General features: G+C 42.5%; 1 protein-coding gene across 1 annotated transcript in view; it reads right to left on the reverse strand.

Annotated features, from left to right (window-relative positions):
- The window catches only part of ROCK1 (Rho associated coiled-coil containing protein kinase 1), an 83,146-nt gene extending 68,596 nt beyond the window's left edge, over positions 1-14,550 (reverse strand). The window contains exon 1 of the mRNA XM_066329667.1: positions 14,404-14,550. Coding sequence (XP_066185764.1) covers positions 14,404-14,496 — 93 coding nt within the window. The 5' untranslated portion in view covers positions 14,497-14,550. The remainder of the gene's footprint in view (positions 1-14,403) is intronic.
- Positions 14,551-20,010: the final 5,460 nt, after the last annotated feature.

A 20,010-nucleotide genomic window follows, 5' to 3' on the forward strand; every position in this document is an offset into this window, starting at 1 on the left:
ACCCTCAAACTGCTTAGGTAAATGGAACATTTTGGTGATCTTCCTCCTTTCCTCCAGTGATTACACCACTGGAAACTATGGCAAACAGGAACAAATCTCCTGTTATACTACTGAGCATTATCAGCTGAGCATTGGACACCGCAGTTAAAGTGCAACTTAAAACACATGTATCTTCATTTCAATAGCTTCATATACATGCACAACACAGCCCAAACAGCCAGTACTGACATTTTTCCACTGAAAGCAACAAATTTCATTAAGCTCCTCTTTGTATATAATTTTCCTCCTAAAATAGAGTAATTCTCTACTACACGTTCAATGCAGAGAGGGATGAACATTATGAAAATGCTACTAAAAAAGCAAATGTATTTTAAAATTTTACTTATTATATCAAAGCACAGTAATTTTTAGGTTCGTGTACTAATATGTATTAGCATGCAGAGAATCTAATTTTCTTTACTTTAAAACAGTACTTTGCTTAAAACAGTACTTTTAAAACCCACATCCATGTAAATAAGTTTTCCCTACTTGTCTGTGGGAACATGTGGAACTTGAGAAAAATACCTCTAATTCAAAAGGATAACCCTCTCAATGATTTTTTAATGATTCTAGGAATCTAGAGAGGTTCCAGCTGACTAGAAGCTGGTAAACATTATCCCGGTTTAAGAAGGGCAAGAAGAATGATGACCCTGGAAACTGCAGGGCCTGTCAGTGACACTTCAGTGACTATTATAGAAAAGCTTATTTGGGGAGGTATTGAAAAATGCCTGAAGGACAATGCAGTCATTGGTCACAATCAGTATGGGCTCCTGAAGGGAAAGTCCTGCTCAACAAACTCAATTCCCTCTTATGACAAGATAACCCACCTAGGTATCAAGGCAAGCCAGCTGATCTAATCTTTTGGGATTTCAGTAAAGCTTTCAGTACTGTCTCACAGTGTCCTACTGGACACATCTAGCATTCAGCTGGCTCAACACACCAAGGGATGGGGGAGCAACCGGCTCATGGCTCAGGTGCGAAGGTTGTAGCAAATAGGGGGAACGTCACGACCGGCCACTAGCAGGATTCTGCAGGGCTCATCAGCGTCTTCATGAATTACTAGGATGCAGGACTGGAACGAATACTAAGTTTGCCAGTGATAGTAAACTCCAAAGGACACTAAAGGCCCCTCTGCAGAGCCTCCCTGCCCTTGAGGGACTCAACAGCTCCTCCCTCAAGGGCAGGGAGGCCCTGCAGAGAGACATCAACAAATCTGAGGGCTGGGCAACCACCGCCCATAACAAAAGACAAGTGCTGGATTCTGCCCCTGGGATGGGGCAACCAGAGACCTATATACAGATTGGAATGAGAGGCTGGAGAGCAGCGCTGTGGGAAGGGACCTGGGGATCCCGGTTGATGGCAAGTTGAAGCCGAGTCAGCAGTGCCCTGTCAGCAGGAGGGGCAGCTGTGTCCTGGGGGGCATCAGGCACAGCATGGCCAGCCTGGCAAGGGAGGGGATTGTCCCGCTCTGCTCTGCACTGGGGCGGCCTCACCTCCAGTGCTGGGGGCAGCTTTGGGTGCCACAAAATCAGAAATATACAAAGCTTTTAGAGAGTGTCCAAAGGAGGGCCACAAAGGTGTTTCAGGGCTTTGAGGAGCAGCTGAGACCACCTAGCCTGTTCACCCTGGAGGAGACTGAGGGGAGACCTCTGCTGCCTACAACATCCTCACGAGGGTGGACAGACATTGATCTCTGCTCTCTGGCGAACAGTGACAAGACCCAGGAGAATGGCATGAAGCTGTGTCAGGGGAAGTTTAAGTTAGGTATCAGGAAAAGGTTCTTCATCCAGAGGGTGGTTAGGCACTGGAACAGGCTCCTCAGGGAACTGGCCACACCACCAACCCTAACAGAGTTCAAGAAGCATTTCAACAACGCCCTAAGGCACATGGTGTGATCCTTAGGGTTTGTGAAATGTGCAAGGTCAGGACGATCCTTGTGGGTCCAACTCTTTCCATGATTTTATGAAAATCATTAAAATTTGAAAGCAATGTATTATATTAAAATTTGTAACATTTGTAACATACCAAGGAAAGCAGTTTGTAACATACCAATAAAGATGCAATTTTAAATCCACTCACACCTGGCTTCTGACTTTAAGTCTTGCTGTGGGAGGTTTATGTTGGCTATTCATGTTCAACACATGTCCTTGTAGCTTGATGTCTGCTTTTTGAATACCTAATAGCACTAACAGTGAAATTTCTCTACCCCTTAAAAGGAGTACAAAAAGTAATTTGCCTCCACATCATCAAACCCACAAACTGTGGGGGTTGGGAGAAGTACTTCCTGATTTTAGATACAGGAAACAGAAATACAAAACAGCCTCACAAGAAGACTGAAGAAATCAGTAAACCCTAACTTAAGGCAAATTAGGCCAAACAAACAATTCCAACACCAAAACCATCTTTAATTATCATCTTAGTAATTCCTCTACCTGTTTTCCAAACCTCATATTTGAATAATTATTTTTTAGACAGACAAGACTTCCTTCTCCACAAACGGTATTTTTTTTTGTTCTTGTACCCTACTCCTGCCACACCATCAATGTAATCTGTTGTGTTCTGCAGCTAAAAATACTGAAAAGTAAAGAAGGCTCTATCACAGTTTCAAGGATACTGCACTGATTCTTCCTATTTGTTGATATTTTATTTACTAAGGCCAAGAAGATTACATGGCACACCAATCTTCATTTTACTTCCTGTCTTTTCAAGAGATATTTGACTGGTACTCAAACAAGAGCAAGTATTAAAATTGAATGGCTGACTTTCCACAATGTCAGTATCAAAGGGATACTGTCAAGAATTAAGTAATTTATGGTAGGCAAATACCCATGGCACGAGTTCAAGAATTAACTCGAGATTATAAATTGAAAGGTCTGGCACTACTGACAAAATAATTTTTGTCAGCTGCCCCATTAGTTACTTCTTCTTTTCAGATAAGAACATGATTATTGGTTTTACTTGTACTGCAAAAGTGAAACAGAAATTATCTGAAAAATGAAGAACACAAAATCGTGACAAGAGACACCACCCTTCTGGATTTAAAAATCAGGTGATTCTTGTATTTTGCAGAGATGAGGACATGGGTATCTTGCCCAACTTAATCAGGTGCTCTTATGGGTAACACTTCTTCAGGATATAGAAAGGAAGCTTAAGAAATAAATCAGCTCATTTCTGTGAGCTGCACTTCATTATACCTGAAATACATTTATTTATCATGATGAAATTAAAGGGAAGCAAGATCTACAGAGAATTATCTAATATTAAGCATAAGTTTTAGCTCTAAGTTGCAAGTTACTTGCTGAAGACTGAGTCTTTTTCCATTGTTATGAAAGAGGTTATGTTGATTCGAACTCCTCTGAAAAAAAAACCTTATTATGTAAAAATATCATATAGCTTTTTAAAGTAATTATCCAAAAATTACTGACCCTATTTCCTTTTTTTCCCCCACTTTTGCTAACCCATCAGCTCAGAAGACATACTCTTAAATTACATGTAAGGGCCTATAAGAGAAGTTATCAGTCAGAAGAAAGCTTAGGATTTCAACTTGTTTCTACAATACACCTTTGCAGAACACTGTTATTTCCTCCCACAAAATATGAGTAACGTAACATCGCTGTAAGGTAAGTTTTTTGATGTTGAACCATAAAAGAAAGAAAGCAGAAGATGTCCCACTTTGGTAGAGTTAATCAACAAGATAACCAGATTAGAACAAAAACCTTCAGCTGCCTGTTCTGGTTGACTCTTACACTGAAAAACTAGGCTTCTACTTACAGGGCATCAGAAACTTTGAAAGAAACTTCCCAACCTGCAAATAAATGGTTTTGATCAACCTTTACTTTTATTCCTGACCATAACTATGAGTCTGTCAAACTGCAATGAAACTGAGTATATAAGAAGAAGAAGAAAAAAAAACCTCTTTCTCTCTCCCCTAGAATTTATGGTTTTCAGGCCCCTCTTTCCCATGAACTTACCAAGAACTATGACAGAAACTATTCTCTATATGAAGGTGAAGTTAATCTGACTCCTTTCTTTGTCAGGAACTCAAAGAGGAGATGACCACAGAAAAGAACAACGCACCCATCCCAACTATTCCTTGATGCCAGCCAAAATCAACTGTACAGAAGGCAGAAAATCACAGAGGAGATGTCTACAGTCACTGCCAGTCCCAGACCCAAAGTAGCTCCTGCAGCACCAGCGTCTAACACCCTAATTTTCCCTCTAAATGATATCTGCTTAAATATCAAGTCAAACTACTAATGATAATAGTGTCATGTATATACTCCATTCAGAAGGACAAAAGCTTTCTTAGCCAAGCTGGAAGGCATGTGAGGACAGAAAAGAAACAAAAGGAAAACACTTCAAAGAGTCCTCTGACCTTACACTCCCCAAGAATTAGAGCGAGAGAGACTTTCAGTCCTTTCCTTACTCCGATCCAACCTGCCAGGCAGAATCAATGAACAGCTCTGAGCTTGCAAGTTACATGACACGAGACCTTCTTTGTGTTACAACTGTATTCTTTAGAGAAACAGTCCAGAATTCTCCTAAATATGGGTTTTTCTAACAAGAGTCCTCATAGCTTGACTTGGAATCACATTGTGATTAGCTCTGATGACTTCTCTGACCACCTGATTTTGCAAGTCAAAACTATTTCCAAGCACTTTAAGGTCATGCACTTCCAAAAACCATATACACAAAACAGTTTGTAGAGTATGAAAAAGGCTAAAAATAGCCATGGGCATTTTAGTAAAAGACAGAAGACAAAAGCCGTTCCAGGAAACCTACTGATTTATTTGCTACAGAGAAAGACTAGCTCTTTAATGACATGTCCAATTATAAATTCAGTGTATTGAAAAAGAAACCCAACACAACCAACCAATGAACCCACTGCTCAAACAAAAAGCAACCCAACAAAATACACAATTGCATCAATAGTTCAGCTTTCACTCACAGGTCTTCATGAGCATATTTTATTTACATCACCATCTTTGCTCCACAAATGTTGGCAACAGCAATCCCTCTTTGAAAAGCCATGGTGATTGTTGCCAATACTAGCAGAGCAAAATCTTCAATTCTTATTGAGTCTACCACTTGGCTGGCACTACTTTTGGCCTTGAATTTCCACAAAAGAGGATATATAGCATGTAACAGCAGGTTTGAATGGTCCTAAGCTCACCAAAAATCGTATCATTGTTATGCTGGCAATTGTTTGTTGAATTGCCAGTGAACTGAGTAGTAAATTAATTCGAAGGAGGAGGACAGCAACCCACAGAAGATGTATTAGAGTAATAAACAAACCACTGAAGCAGCAGAACCACCTTTCCTCTTTGAAAGGGGAGAATAAATTCTCTCAGCTCAATACTGACAGGATTCTTTGCATGCCTACAATCAATCAAAGCTACGTTCTAAGAAGAGATTAGTATAAAAACACATTCATATAATCAGATTTCATAACAAAGAAGGGAATTCTACGATTCCACCTCTAACACTGACAGCAGTGCAGAGTATCAACACAAAGTTGATGAACACTGTGAGACATCAGTATTATCTCTATTTTCAACCACAGCTTCATGTCCTGCCTGGTATTATTTGCACAACCTAGCATCTGCAAAAAAGCCCAAGCCAAGTAAAACTATCACTCACTAATTGTCCCACCCTCACCTCACTCCTTCCTGAAGAATCCTCCCCATCCACTCCTACTTGGTTACCCCCTGGCTGGAGAAGTTTCCTCCCCTCTCAAGGACTTAACAGAGTCACTGCACACTTACAGCTGAACAAGCTTGCAGATCTAAACGGTGGCATTAACATGCTGGACTGTCATCCATACTCTAGGCAGATGGTGCTTGTTGTACTGCCACCTTACACTTCAGGTTCTCTGAAGCCAAAGTTCAAAGTTGAAGTTTCTCCTCTGGAGACTGCCTGAAAACTCCACAGGCAGTCTCTCTCCCTTTCACCAATCTCTCAAGGGCAGGTTCCTGTCACATCAGTATCAAAAAGTCTTTCACATTTCCAGGCCCATAAGGAACTCCCATCCAGCATCCCTCCCTGCCTGTCAGGAGGAAAATGATCTGTGTACACAGGTACAGAAAACACAAGGCTACATAAACATGAGAAACTGAAGCGGCACCTGTGGAGTGCAAACCGGAGATCACAGCAAGACATTTACTCTCTTTTTAGCTCCAACAGAAAAAACCTACATCTGTTTCAACCACAGTCACAAATTAAATATGAGCTTATGAATTCACAGCAACTGACCCCTCAGATACAAATCTTTATGCTTAAAATATCCAAATCTACAAATGTCTCCATGCAGAAAGTTCCTCTGGTCTTCTGTAGCAGATACCTTTCAAAAATTATTTGTGCTAGAAAAAGACTTATTGAACAAGAAAGTAAAAACTCTCCAAACAAATGCCAAATAAGTATTGAGGACTTCTCTATTTAGTTTTGATGAATTTTATTTTCCCCTGTGTGAAACATCAACAGAGAAAGTACTCTCCTGAGAAATAGAAAATTACAGGTTGCCCAGAGAAGTTGTAGAGTTGTCAAAAGCCTTCCTGGGCAACCTGGTTTAGGCCACTCTATCAGAACAGGGGGATGAGGGACCCCCAGAGGTTCCTCCCAGCCTCAATCATTCTGTGAAAAAAACATCATTTGTACTCAACAACATACTACTTTCCCACAATACATGGTAATAAAAATTAAGAAGGCAGACTTCCAAATCATCATCCAAAGTAACTGATTTAGACAAAAGACACAAATGATCAAACAGTAGCCAGTTGGAGATGAATACCCAAACCACTGTTCCTTCACACTTTCCCACTGGAAATAACCATTATGGCTATAATACAAGCTCCACTAACCATCTGCTGAAAAATGTAACATCTCCAACCACAAAACAGGAAAAAATTTCCTAGCTGAGATCTCCAGATGTCAAAAGAAGCTTCTGGCTTCCTCTTCTTCAAAAAGCACATTCCAGATGGCATATTTAGTTTTGTATAGTCAGGAGTTTTTTTGGCCATTACTTATTTGCTAAAAATTAAGCTCAGCCTCCACAGAAACAGTATTTTCACAGCAGTGACTACGCAGGAAAACAGCCATCTTCTATTAATGCATTTTCTATGCAGATATCTCACATCAAGTTTTCCTCCGAATATATTCATACCTTAGCATATCATACATCTGAATATAGTGCAGCACTGAGAACTATGCTGCTATTAAGAGAAATATAAAGAAACAATTAGTCAATACTTACAGAACTATTAGAACTCAAGGATTTTTTTCTAAGTGAATATTGTGACTCATGAAGATCTGTAAGAAAAAACCAGGATGTGTTCCACTTGTGTTTCCAGTTCAGTTATAAGCTCCAGAGCCCAGACACACTCAAGCTAGAAACACTTTTAGGTAGTTCCAATCTAGAGTCCAAAATAAAGCCTTAGTGTGTGCAGTGTTTCCTACAGAGGGTTTCAAGTGTTAGGTCTCTGCATCATCTCAGACCATGCAAAAAAAAACCAAGAAAATGTTCACATATTTTTGAGATTTGTGAGAGAAACAGAAAAAATGAATGCACATAAGAAACATAAGAGAAGCTAAAATAGAGAAATCTGCAGTTGGATTTCAATTAGGATCTACTAACAAAGAGATCTTACATACTGTCCCCATGACAGTCTTATTGTATAAATATTGACAGGGAGTGGCAACCTTTCAGTTAGTGAAAGCCAATCCTTTACAAGATTTTGAGTATCAGGATAGACTTTGACCCGTGCTCCAGCCAGAAGCTGGTGCTGATCCTGTGCCAGTTCTCCCTTCGCAAGGTGGGCAGCCAACCCAGGCAAGCAGCTCCTGCTCGTCTGGACAGTCTCCACACAGCTGTGACTGAAGATGCACCACAGCACCTTACACCCCGCTGATGCTGAGCACACTGCAGAGACATTTCTACCCTGCTGACTGCAGACTTCAGCACAGGCAACCCAATCACCTCAGCAAAGCAAAAAAACGTGGACAAGAGAACCCCCCAAACCACTTCTCTTCCTCTCAAAGATCCTGTTTCAGCACTTGTTCAATCACTGTTCCCAGAATCATTCAGGTTGGAAAAAACCTATCAGATTATTGACTCCAACCATTTCCCCAGCACCGCCAAGAACAATCACTAAACTGTGTCCCCAAGGGCCACATCTGCACGTCCATCCCCGGGGTGGGGACTCCCCCACTGCCCTGAGCAGCCTGCTCCAATGCCAATGTTCCAGTGTCAGTGTTTTCCTGCTGCACGTGGCGCCCCCTCCTCCTGTTTGCTGTCCATGCTGTGTGCCTCAGCATTAATTTGAGTGTTAATTTCAGCAGATTGCTGAGGAAGCCAAAAAATGGTGGTATCTGCATCTGCTTTAACTGAGCTGTAACTGGGTGTTGACTGCATAGTGCCTGCAGTTTTACCAATATTGTCTCATCATCCTTCTGGCTTTATTGCTGCTGGAACGACTGGACAAATTAAGGCAAAGAGAGAAAAGTTACCAACCATTCTCCAATTCTGTCCTCAGAGAAGTAAGTTAAGTTTTTCAGTATTTCCATTTGGAACCGCAATTTCTTGTCGACAAAGGAGTTTTGATAAATAAAATCAAGCAACATCCACCAAAAAAAATTTAATTACATGGTTTGGGACCTCTTAAATTCAAGATAAACATCCTGTATCAAGACAAACATCTCAGTGTTCTTTGGTAAGAGAACTTAAAAGCTTTTTATTTTTATGTAGTACTAAAGTACGACCCAGAGAATTCTGCTAACAGCAACGTTGAGGCTCACAGGGCTTCTCAGCATTTATTAAGTTCTCTGTGAGTGGCTCCTAAAGCTATCAGTGTCCTCAAAGTCTAAAGATTTACAGACCAACAGGTTGATTTTCAATTTGACCAACAAAGAAATTCCAGGTGTTTCCCTCTTCCTTCCCTCAAGCAACAAAAAAAACACTCTATAGTTGCCAGGGAAAAGGACATTGTTTACAAATATTTTTACTTTGTAAGAGCATTTATAGCTTAGTTGGGTGTTTTATTCCTCTTGTTGGAACGTGTCTTAACATCAACTTCCTATTATCATGCCTCATTAAAACTTTTAATAGGAAAAATAAATAATTACATTCCTACACAGCCTCTAGTTTTATAAGCAGAAGAATTGGTTTAGTTAACTATTAATTCCTCTATAAAACCTACCATACACCATGAAATAAATGCTAACATTTTGACAGTTCCACATCTCTATTGTTAAATTTCTAAAGGGTAACATAATACTAAAAAATTTTTAAGAGATGCAACCTGAAATAAAAACCCACCAAGTTACTGTATTCTCAAAGCCAGCTTAGAGTTGCATTTTACTAACATACCAAGATATGTTGCATTTGACTAACATATCAAGATACACATTTTATCATTAACATCAATCTTTATATTTCATAATCTGTAGTGATGAGAAACAGTAACATTGACATTAAATAGCATTATTATTAATATTAATTAACATTTTAACATTAAATTTTTTTGCATATAAAATTCCAATATGGTAACTTGAAGACACGGAATTGCATTTCTAGGTCAGCCAGGAGTCTTATTTTGAATCTAACGACCAAATCACAGAATGGTTTGGGTTAGAAAGGACCTTTAAGGATCATGTAGTACCAAATCCCTGCCATGGGCAGGGACACCTTCCCATAGACCAAGCCACACAAAGCCCCGTCCAATCTGACCTTGAACACTTCCATGGATGGTGTATCCACAAATTCTCTAAGCAAGCTGTTCCAGTGCCTCACCGCCCTCCCAGTAAAAAACTTCTTTCTCATGTCCAATCTGAATCTACACTCATTTCAACTCAAAGCCCTTGCCCTGACACTAACAGCCCCTGCCAAAAAGGTCATGGCTCTGACAGATGAGCCAGAAATTCAGACAAAACCCTCAAGTCCTTCTCCACAGGGCTGCTCTCAAACCATTCAACACCCAGTCTGTAGTGACAGTGGTGATTGCCCCAACACAACTGCAGACCTTCCACCTGGATCTGAAGAATGGTGGAGACATGTCCGAGGAGATTTTGTCAGTTAGAACACTTTCCCTTACTTCGAACTATCCTCAAACAATGTACAGAATTCTGAAGCTGACAATCAGCAAATGTTCATGAAGTTCTGCTTCTTGAATATATATACATACACACATATATACAAGAAGCTTCATTAGCAATCAAGCAAGCTTCTCAGATACCAAATTTTTCTAGCACTTAATCACTCCGACTTGAAAAGCAGAGTTAGTGTGGTTTCAGTCAACCGTGGTTTCAACGGCTATTCTGATAGATACCTCTAAAGTAAAGGTACTTTCTCACTTTTTATTTACTGCTTTTTAAAAATTATTATCCAAATCCCTAATCACAAAGTCTTCAGAAGTGCTTTCTAACATATTTAGCAGAAGGGAAATATGTCTAGTAGGAGACACACAGAACTCCAAATCCTGAGGATGAGGAGATCATCTTGCCATTGTCCTATGCAAGACAGATCAACGTAAATTAATCTAGCTGATGAAACAGGACATGGGAAAACCACGTGAATCAAGCTCTGTAGCTACGTATTTTTGGTGCAACAAAAGAATGGAAACTTCTTCAGAGTAGATAAAACAAGTTTGTGACATGCAGTGTTTACTGCTGTCAGTTAATATGAAGACAAACTACTCAACAAATGAAATACTTGATATCTTTGAAGATCAAGACCACCAAAAGTGTGAAGTTTTTAAAATCAACTATGGAAGTCATTAATTAAGTACCTGAATAATTATAATATTGTATTGTTATATAAAGAGAATATACATAATAACTCAAGTGCCTGTATAAACCATGAAAACACTCTTCATGAATTCTTACCAGAACAGAGAGAACACCAAAATACATTTTCATGAAAAGTTACTAACTATTTTAGAAGCAGAAGCATCGGCAATTTCAGGTCAAAGTGTCCCACATCTACACACCTTACCTCTCCACTGTCCAAAAACTAGAAGCCCATAAACCCCAAGAATTTACTAAAACACAAGGTCATTCCAAAAACCACTGTAGAATAATGCCCACTGAATACTGCTTTTCAGTGTCTAAGCTCATGAGACACTTACTTAGCTCAAGTTAATAGTTAGCCCCTTACACTGCCTTTGGGCCTACTCAGCACCCCTATGGAGTCCAGCAGGATCTGACCACTCCACACCCCACAGTGGGACAACCTCTCTTAACACAGCCTTCACAGTGTTGTTAGACCTCTTGGGAACTGTAAGACTCCTAGCACCAAACATCTTGAGAAAATGCACTACATGACGCTGTGACACTGTCTACAGTAACTTAGGCTTGAGCCTCCTCCATGCCTCATCGAAAAAAAAAAAAACAACAAACCAGTTAATCTATGATTCCCCTGCCTAGCACTAAATCAAGCGCACGGAAGCCCCAAAGAAACAAACTTAGTTGCAACTCAAATTCATTTTCTTACTCTGTTTTTTATTACAATTGTGTAAGAGAAAACAGGAAAAACAAACACCTCTCCCTCGTGCATTCTGGCTTTATGAATCTCGTTCCTGCAGCATGTAAAGCGAAGTTACAAGGCCCTCAGTGTGTCTTTTCTGCCTGCTCCACTCCGTTGTCAGCACTCCTCTCCCACACCTTCCTGACACGGCAACACATCCTCCTTTGTATCAGGCCCCACCCCCATCTTCTTTTCTTGGAATTCTCATACTACTTTGCATATAATTTAATTTAGAATCTTCCTAGCATATACAGCTTATGACATTTACGAAACCCAAAACGGCTACAAAGCTGATTTGAAGATTATTCCATGTCTTGCCTGTTAGTCTACAAATGGTACAAACTGATGGGGAAGAAAAATAAGGACAGAAGAAAAATGAAGCAAAGGTGGAGGATGAAACCATCCTAGGAGAAGCCAAGAGCTTTGTTGAGACTTTTCATCATACAGCCAAAATAAATGCTTCCTGAACCTAAATGAACCCCAGCATTTTAAACCTACACATATAGAATATCAGATGCTGAAGTGTCTGTGTATCAGCTATTCCTGTATTTCTACTCACATAAGCACCTTTGCTTAGGAAAAGTCAAAGCAGTTACAAGGAATATCAATGCACAACCCTAACCAAAGGTAAAAAATAATTTAGATTTTTGAAGTTTTATTAGAAAGAACTTTTGTATGTAGTCTGATCAGAATATCAAAAAAAAAAATCAGAAAAATTTTACTTTCTTTTTAAGTGTACCATATCTAAAGTCTGTCAAATTTCCCTCTTTAACTGAGTCTTGCAGGGAGGGGAATGGGGAGTTAATTTCAGAAGGTGTTTAAATGCAGATCAATACACCTACACCTAAGCATGTCTTCTTTAAAACCATATCCATACAGATTTTGATGGATTTGACAGACAAGTAGTACTTTGGGCCAAGAATGACACTTGTAGTGTGTATCATCCCATTAAGAGTGGGTGTAAAATATTTAAGCCGTTTAGAAAATGTAGGATAACATAAAAGACCTCAGGAACGAGTGGAACAAAGTGTAAGTCCGGCCAGCAGGAAGACTGATATATTGACCAAACACATACAAAGTCAGCTTACCAAGTTATTTCCTCAGAAGCAGCATTTTCTTTTTTAATTGGTAATAGTTTAAAAGAAATTTCTTTAAAAATTGTCACTTCAAAGGACCTTAAAAGTCTGATGCAAGCACGTGTTCTAAAACTTTCAACAAGCATGACAGGAAGCATCCCAGTAAGTTCATTCCCAAACTGACTCCAGCTTAGCTCCTAATCACAATTAAGATAACTGAAATGGGGCAAATCCTTAAACTGATTATAAGATTAAGGAATACGGTTAAAGATACTACCAACTGCATGTCTGATACCTGCCAATTCCTTCCCATCACTGCAGGAAGGCCCCCAAAGAATGGCCAACACTTAAGCACATACTAGCAAACCAAGCCATGGTTAATGTAAACTCTGGACTCTCAGCTGACTAAATACTCTTGACACCTATCAACAGAACTGGCTGTAAAAATGTCTGACGAGTCTCGAGGTACCAAAACCGACACACTATATCCTAAGAACCAGAGGTCTCCTCATTAGCTGTGGTTCTAAGATAACAGATGGGTAAGGGAGATCAAGAGAAGCAAGTTAACTAGAAGATGCAGTGCTATTTTCCTTTGTGACAGCGGCATCCACAAGGCTCTGCTTTTATCCAGGGGTGTAGGTATGACCTGCCAACACTTCAGAAGCTCACAAACCTGTAATAAGCTAAAGAGAGTAAACAATACTGTGAACTTGCACAGATTCTTGCATTATTCTTTTAATCTCTCCACTGCCTTATGCTCAAGCAAGCTTTCTGCCAAGAACCATGCAGCAAAAAATGAAGAATGACTATTAAGAGCTATCTCCACCCCCACACCTCCCTTCCCTTCCAACCCCAAATGTCAGAGTTCATACGAGGAACAAATTCATTTGTTCCCCTCTCTGACAACAGAAAGCTAGGGGAAAAAAAACACACTAAAGAACTTCCATCACTTGCTCCAAAGAAAATAACCTCTCTACTTCAGTGTGAAAGCACAAATTACACTTTGGTACTATTTAAGGACATCTCTAGGCATATCTAAGGACCCAGATGCATCCCAAACAAATTGGCCTGATTTGGCAGGCAGTTTACTGAGGTACTAAGTGAACTAAACAGGAACTAAAAGATCATCCAGTTCTGTCAATCAGCTACCGAATGACGTGGGTTGGTTTTGTGTCAAGGAAGTGTTATGGTTTGCTTTCTTATGATGCAATTATAAGACTGACAGCACTGGAGATATCCAGGTACGATCAATTAGAGAAACCAGAAGAGAGCAGCCCTCTGCCCCTGGCTTAGCACAACCACCAGTTTCAAATGCTATTAAACCCCTGCCCCACCTGTAAGGGCTTATTAATCGTGCTGTATGCGACCGTCAGCGCTGCAGCGCTTAACCACAGCATAAGAGGACCTCAGTCTTTGAAAAGATTGTTGGAGACAGAACTGGCATCAGAGCTATTTGAAGTCCTGCGCTCACACGGAGGAGCGGCACTCACGAATTCCGCCTTTGTGGAAAGGCTGCACCGCCCCTGTGACAGCCGGCGAGGCGCCGAGCAGTGCGCGGAGCGAGAGACGATGACAAGTGCGAGGCAGGGCTGGGCATGAGCCGCCCTCCCGGTACACGGGCACATTCACGCACTCTCAGCCCAAAGCCGAGTAAACAAAACACCAGCGCCGAGCTGAGCAGGGCGGTGACTCAGCCAGGAGTGCGAGATTCGGTCCCACAGGGTAAGGAATTCGGGGAGACGTGACCGGGGCCCATCGGCGCTCCCTACTCACCAGCAAACAGTCCACGTTCACTTCGGATTTGGGGTCCTTCAAGGTCACGTCGATTTTCTCAAACCGAGACTCAAAACTTTCTCCCGTCGACATGTTTCCGGAGATAAAAAGTTTCCCTTATTCCAGAGCAAAGTAAGGTTAAAAAAAAAGTTAAAAGTAGAAAAAAAAAAAAACAGGAACAGGCGAGCACAAAAGAGAAACCACAGCCTGTATGAGGCTGAGGAAGCGCCTCCTGCGAGATCCCTTCAATCACAGAAGTCTCTGGGGCAAGTCCCCGTCAACGGGGCAGAGAATCCAAGGAGAGCCCGCAGCAGGCGGGGGACGAGGCTGCTTCTCCCCCCGCTCCTCCAGGCACGCACGCAGCTTCCCGGGATGCTCACAGCTCCGCAGCAGCAGGTTTCCTCTCCCTCCCTCCTCTGCTCGGGCCCCACCGTCTCAGCATTCCCATTTTCCCAGCCGGGGAAGCCGTCCTGGGATCCAGCGTAGCGGTCCCTCCTCCTGGCCCTGCTGCTGCAGCGCCGGCTGCTCGGTACCAGGTTCCGGAGCGCGGCTTTCTTTCCGGTGAACCAAAAGAAACAACAGGAGGGAAAAGAAAGAAAAAAAAAAAAAAAAAAAAAGGAAAAAAAAAAAAAGAAGAAAAGAAAAGAAAAAGAAAAGAAAAAGAAAATAAAAACAACACACCGAAGGAAAAAAAAAGACAAAAGCCTGCAGGCACACCAACAAGGCAAAAATGGATGGAAAAATAAAACTTAGGGGAATCCTCTCAACGGCGAGTCTCAGCACCGTGGCGTCGGTCCGTCCGTGGGCAGGGGGCGAGAAAGCGAAGAAGGCACGGGGCGAGTGCCCCCGCGGGCGGCGGACAAGTCACCTCACCGGCGGAACGGCCGCAGCAGCATCTTTCTTCCTCTCTCCTCCTCCTCCTCCTCCTCGCTGCCTCCCGCAGCTGCCAACGCCGCTTCAGCCCTCCCCTCGCCGCTCCTCCGCCTCACGGACAGGAGGGCAGCCCGGACCGCCTCAGGATCGACCGGAGGTTGCGGCGCGCGAGGGGAGGAGGGAAGGAGGCGGCTTAAGGGGAGGGGAGAGCGGGAGGTCCGGCGGCTGCAGAAGAACCTGCGAGAGCCACCAACATGTCCGCCTTCCTGTTTGAACAGTCGGGCCGGGCCAGGGGCGCATGCGCGGGGGGAACGGCTCCGGTGCGGGCGGGGACGGGGCGGCAGCACGGCGTGCGCGCGCCGAGACCGAGGGGCGCGCCTGGGAAGGAATCACAGCCTCAGAAGGAATTAGATTGGAAAAGAGCTCTGCGGGCTCTCTCCAGGCCAACTTGTGACCGAACTCCACCGTGTTAACTAGACCAGGGCACTGAGTGCCACCTCCAGTCTTGCCTTAAACACCTCCAGGGGCTGTGACTGCACCACCTCCCTGGGCAATCTATTGCAGTGTCTAATCACCTTTTCTGTAAAGAAACTCTTCCTAATGTCCAATCTAAACCTCTCCTGGCGCAGCTTGAGGCTATGTCCTCTGGTCCTGTTACTTGTTGCCTGGGAGAAGAGGCCGAGCCCAGCTGGCCATAGCATCCCTTGGGGTGGTTGTAGAGAGCAATAAGTCACTCCTGAGCCTCCTTTTCTCCAGGCTAAACACCGCCAGCCCCCTCAGCCGCTCCTCATGGGACGTGCGCTCCAGACCCTCCACCACCTCATTGCGCTGGTAAAGGAAAAAGTTGGCGAAGGAGAGCGGGCGGGAGGCAGCGCGTTCCGGCCTCGGCTCCGGCCCGGGCGGGCCGGGTGTGACAGCCCGGGATCCTTCTTCCGGGAGCCGCGTCTTTGTGCGGCCGCCCCCGCCCGGCGGTTCCGGCGGGAATTGCGCGCTGCCGGGAAAGGCGCCCCTTCCCGCCGGCTCCCCGTGCCGTGGGGGGATGTTGCCGCCGTGTGTCCGCCCCGGCTGCCCGGAGGCGCCTCAGCGCTGGTGGCTCCCGCCGCCTTGGCACGGCACGGGCACGGGGGGACAGGTGGCAGCGAGGGTCGCCCCTAGAGCTTCTGTGGGCTCCATCCTTGCTGGTCTTCGAAAGCCAGACCCTGGGCAGCCGGCTGTGGGTGGTCCTTGGGTGATCCCTTACTGGAGATATGCCAGAACCATATGGGTGCTATCCTGTGCCATGCGCTCTGGGATGATCCTGCTTGAGCAAGGGGATTGGACCTGATTTCCCACTGTAGTACTTCTCCAACCTGCCCCATTCTGTGATGCTGCGGTTCTGTACTGTCTGATCAGGGGGACTGGAGAAGCTGGCCTCCAGAGATCCATTTCAGTGGCAGCCACTCTGCCATCCTGTGTGTCCAGGGAAGGAGAGGCCACCTTCCACAATGTCAGAAGTTCAAAGCATTCCAGTTTATGTCCAGACAAGAGCCATGTACAAGGTAGCACACCAAACACAGAATTAATAGATACCAGCACTAAACACGTAACCTGTGCAGCCTGTGTTGGTGTTTCCAACTCAAACCTTACCCTCAGACCACAGCAATGAGCTTTTCCTCAAATAAGAAAAAAAAAATCGCAGAATCTCTTAGGTTGGAGAAGTTTAGTTTAGTTTAGTTGGAAAAGTTAGGTTTTTGAGGTCATCCAGGCTCAAGCTCTGATCAAACACCGCCATGTCAATTAAAACATGCCACTAAGTGCTATGTCTAGTCTTTTTGATAACGCCTCCAGAAGTAGTGATTCCACCATCTCCCTGGGCAGTCCATTCCAATGTTTAACAAGCCTTTCTGTGAAGAAATTCCTCCTAATGTCCAACCTGACTCTTCTGGGCTCAGCTTGAGACTCAAGCAAAGTAATGGTTTCAAATATTACTGGACAGAGGCCACTGTACTGGTTGGGTTCTTTGACTTCGTCTGCAGTTCCATAAATGGCAATGGCATTTTTACGAAGATCACTATAAATTGCATAGAGATTGTCGAGTCATTAATCTCTGGTCACTGAACAGTTGCCAGTAGCAAACCTGAATCATTAGCACTATGAGTTATTTTAGATGTCATGGTTAGGAAACAAATTCGTAGCCAAATATTAGAGCATTTGAGCTATTCAGTCTTGGATATCAGTACTTTCTATCTTGCTTTATTCAGAAAAAAAATAAGAAATGGCATTCTGCATTTTGCTTTTTTCTTATCCACAGTTGTCTGCATCTTTGTTTTTGTTTTCTGCTGAGAAGTATGTCCAGTTAAAGCAAAAATACAGGCCACAGCAACATTTCTTGCTCTCTTCTTTTGTGCTGGCCACTACCACAAGCCTTTGATTCTGATGATTTAGTTGCTGTTGGAAATGCAGATGTTCCATTTCAGCAACCACAGTCCAAAGAGAGCATTTCCACAAGCTACTGGGTGTAGGCTTGGGATCACTTCATATGTGATGCATTAAGTAATTTCTAAAATACACAGAAAATGTTTCTTGTATCTGAAGCAAGATGAAAATTATTATTAGGGATACGGAGCCAAATTCACAGTGGTTTTGGGCACCTGATTTAGGCTTTAGGGAAAATGCCAGACCTCAGCAGGGTGATTTGAGGCAGCTAGCTGGAAATAATGCAAAATTCATGAGCTTATAATAGAGTTCGGAAGAGGAAGCCTGAATCTGCAGCTCAGTGGGCAGCATCACCACTGTGATCAGCAGGTGCCATTTATGTGTTTTATTCAATGTCTGTGGGGAAACTTACAGATACTCCTGGAAAGGCAAAACACCTTGCATCCTCTCCATGTCTCCCTGCAACAAGGTCACATGGGACTTGCTCCCTCTTGCTCTTTGCTTCTTTGCATTTTTTTTTTTTTTCACAGTGGCGCAGATTCAACAGAGAAAGTAGAGAGAAGCACCATCTCATTGCTTGGCAATTTGGAGAATTCACAGAGACAAGAGCTGGGCATTGGACAGGCCCAGCCTCCCATGTTTATTTGCCAGTGAAGGATCTTGCCTCTGGAGCAATACACCTGAGAACTTCTACCAGTGTTTGTGGTGAGGAAAGCTGCTCTGTTGGTGTTCATCTGCCTGCAGATTCCGTGTATTTCAAATATGTCTGTCAGACTGGGCTTTTCTCACGATTGTGGTGGACTAAAAGTGTTTGTCTGTCTGTCTCAAATAGAATAGAATTTGTGTGGGAGGTACTCATGCAGCTGTCTAGGAAACTCTGAGCACTGCTTCAAAACTGTAAAAGGGAGGCTTTGGCTACCAGCATAAGAGAGGGTAATAGATTCTAATTTTTAAAAGCAGGTGTGGGTGAAGTGTCTGATGTGATAAAGTACTCATGTTGTAACTTGGGAGTGTAATGTAATAGTTTTTAATCCCGAGAACACTCATATACTGGGACCTTAAATCCCATTTTCACAAGCTTCAGTCAGACTATTTGTATCTATACAATTAGAAACTTGCATATTTCTAGCATTGGCCCCTTAAAATCATATGAATTCCCATCCTACACAACCAACTGGTGCATTGAATTGTTGAACATTGAATTGTTTTATCTTCTTGATAAATAAGCTAAAAAAGAGTAATTTCTTCTTGTTGCGTTTGTTGTGTCACATATTTTGGAATCAAACTAGGTTTTGTTGAGCGAGATAGAAATTACTCAACATATCCATGACCTGATAACGCTGAGCTGATTAAGCATGCAAACCTGAAAGATCATTTTTTCTCTCTTCAAAAGCATCTAGTCTCTAATCCTTGAGGTGTCTCTAAGTAAGGTGTTGTCCATACAAAGTAAACAAACAAACTGATAATCCTAATAAAACCAAAACTGTAGTCCCCATATCCATATTATCTTGCCTGTTTCATTATATAGATATTTAAATGTTTCTGCCTTTTGTGTGATGCAAATTGACACTGACTTAAGAGCTGATTGTTTGGCAGATATTATTATATTTATATGTTATATTATATTTAATATTAATAAGAAATATTATATTTAATATTTCTCATTAAATACAGAATATCAGTAAACTGTAGAAGGACTATATATTGGCTTCCTCTAAACCATAATAAAATGCTTATAAAAAGTTAAAGTAATACCGTTTATTGTGCAAATAACATTCTTGTACATAAGAGTAGTAAAACTGTGCATGTAAGAGGTTTCAGTAGTGCTCATTTCAGAAACATTTAGCAAACAGCAAGAACACAAGAGCAGTGGAATACTCAAAGCATTGGCTCAGCCCTCTCTGAGCAGGTACTGTTACCCCCATCCTCCTGTGAAAAAACTAAGAAAAAAATAAGCAAAAGAACTTGTAATAAAGTCAAAGGCCATTTACTTTACAAAGGCCATCTTTCAGGTAAAAGGAAAAAAAAAAAAAAAAAAAAAAGAGTGTGCATCTTAAAAGGCATACACTCACAGAATGAGAATGCTGGGACATCCATGTTCCTGAAGTAGCTACTGACTTCAGAAGAATTGCACAAGAGAGAAATGAGACTATATCCTGTTCACCATATTAGGCCAAGTTAGTAATGCATGAGGTCTCCTCACATTCAGCTTCCTATTTAGTCAGCATGAAACTTTCAACAGTTAAAGCACACTATGTTAAACCTGCCTTTGGTCCACCACACTCTCTCCTTTGCCCTGCAAAACTGGCTTAGTTTAGC

This window comes from Sylvia atricapilla, chromosome 1 (assembly GCF_009819655.1).
Source record: "Sylvia atricapilla isolate bSylAtr1 chromosome 1, bSylAtr1.pri, whole genome shotgun sequence".
NCBI classification, from domain to species: Eukaryota; Metazoa; Chordata; class Aves; order Passeriformes; family Sylviidae; genus Sylvia; species Sylvia atricapilla.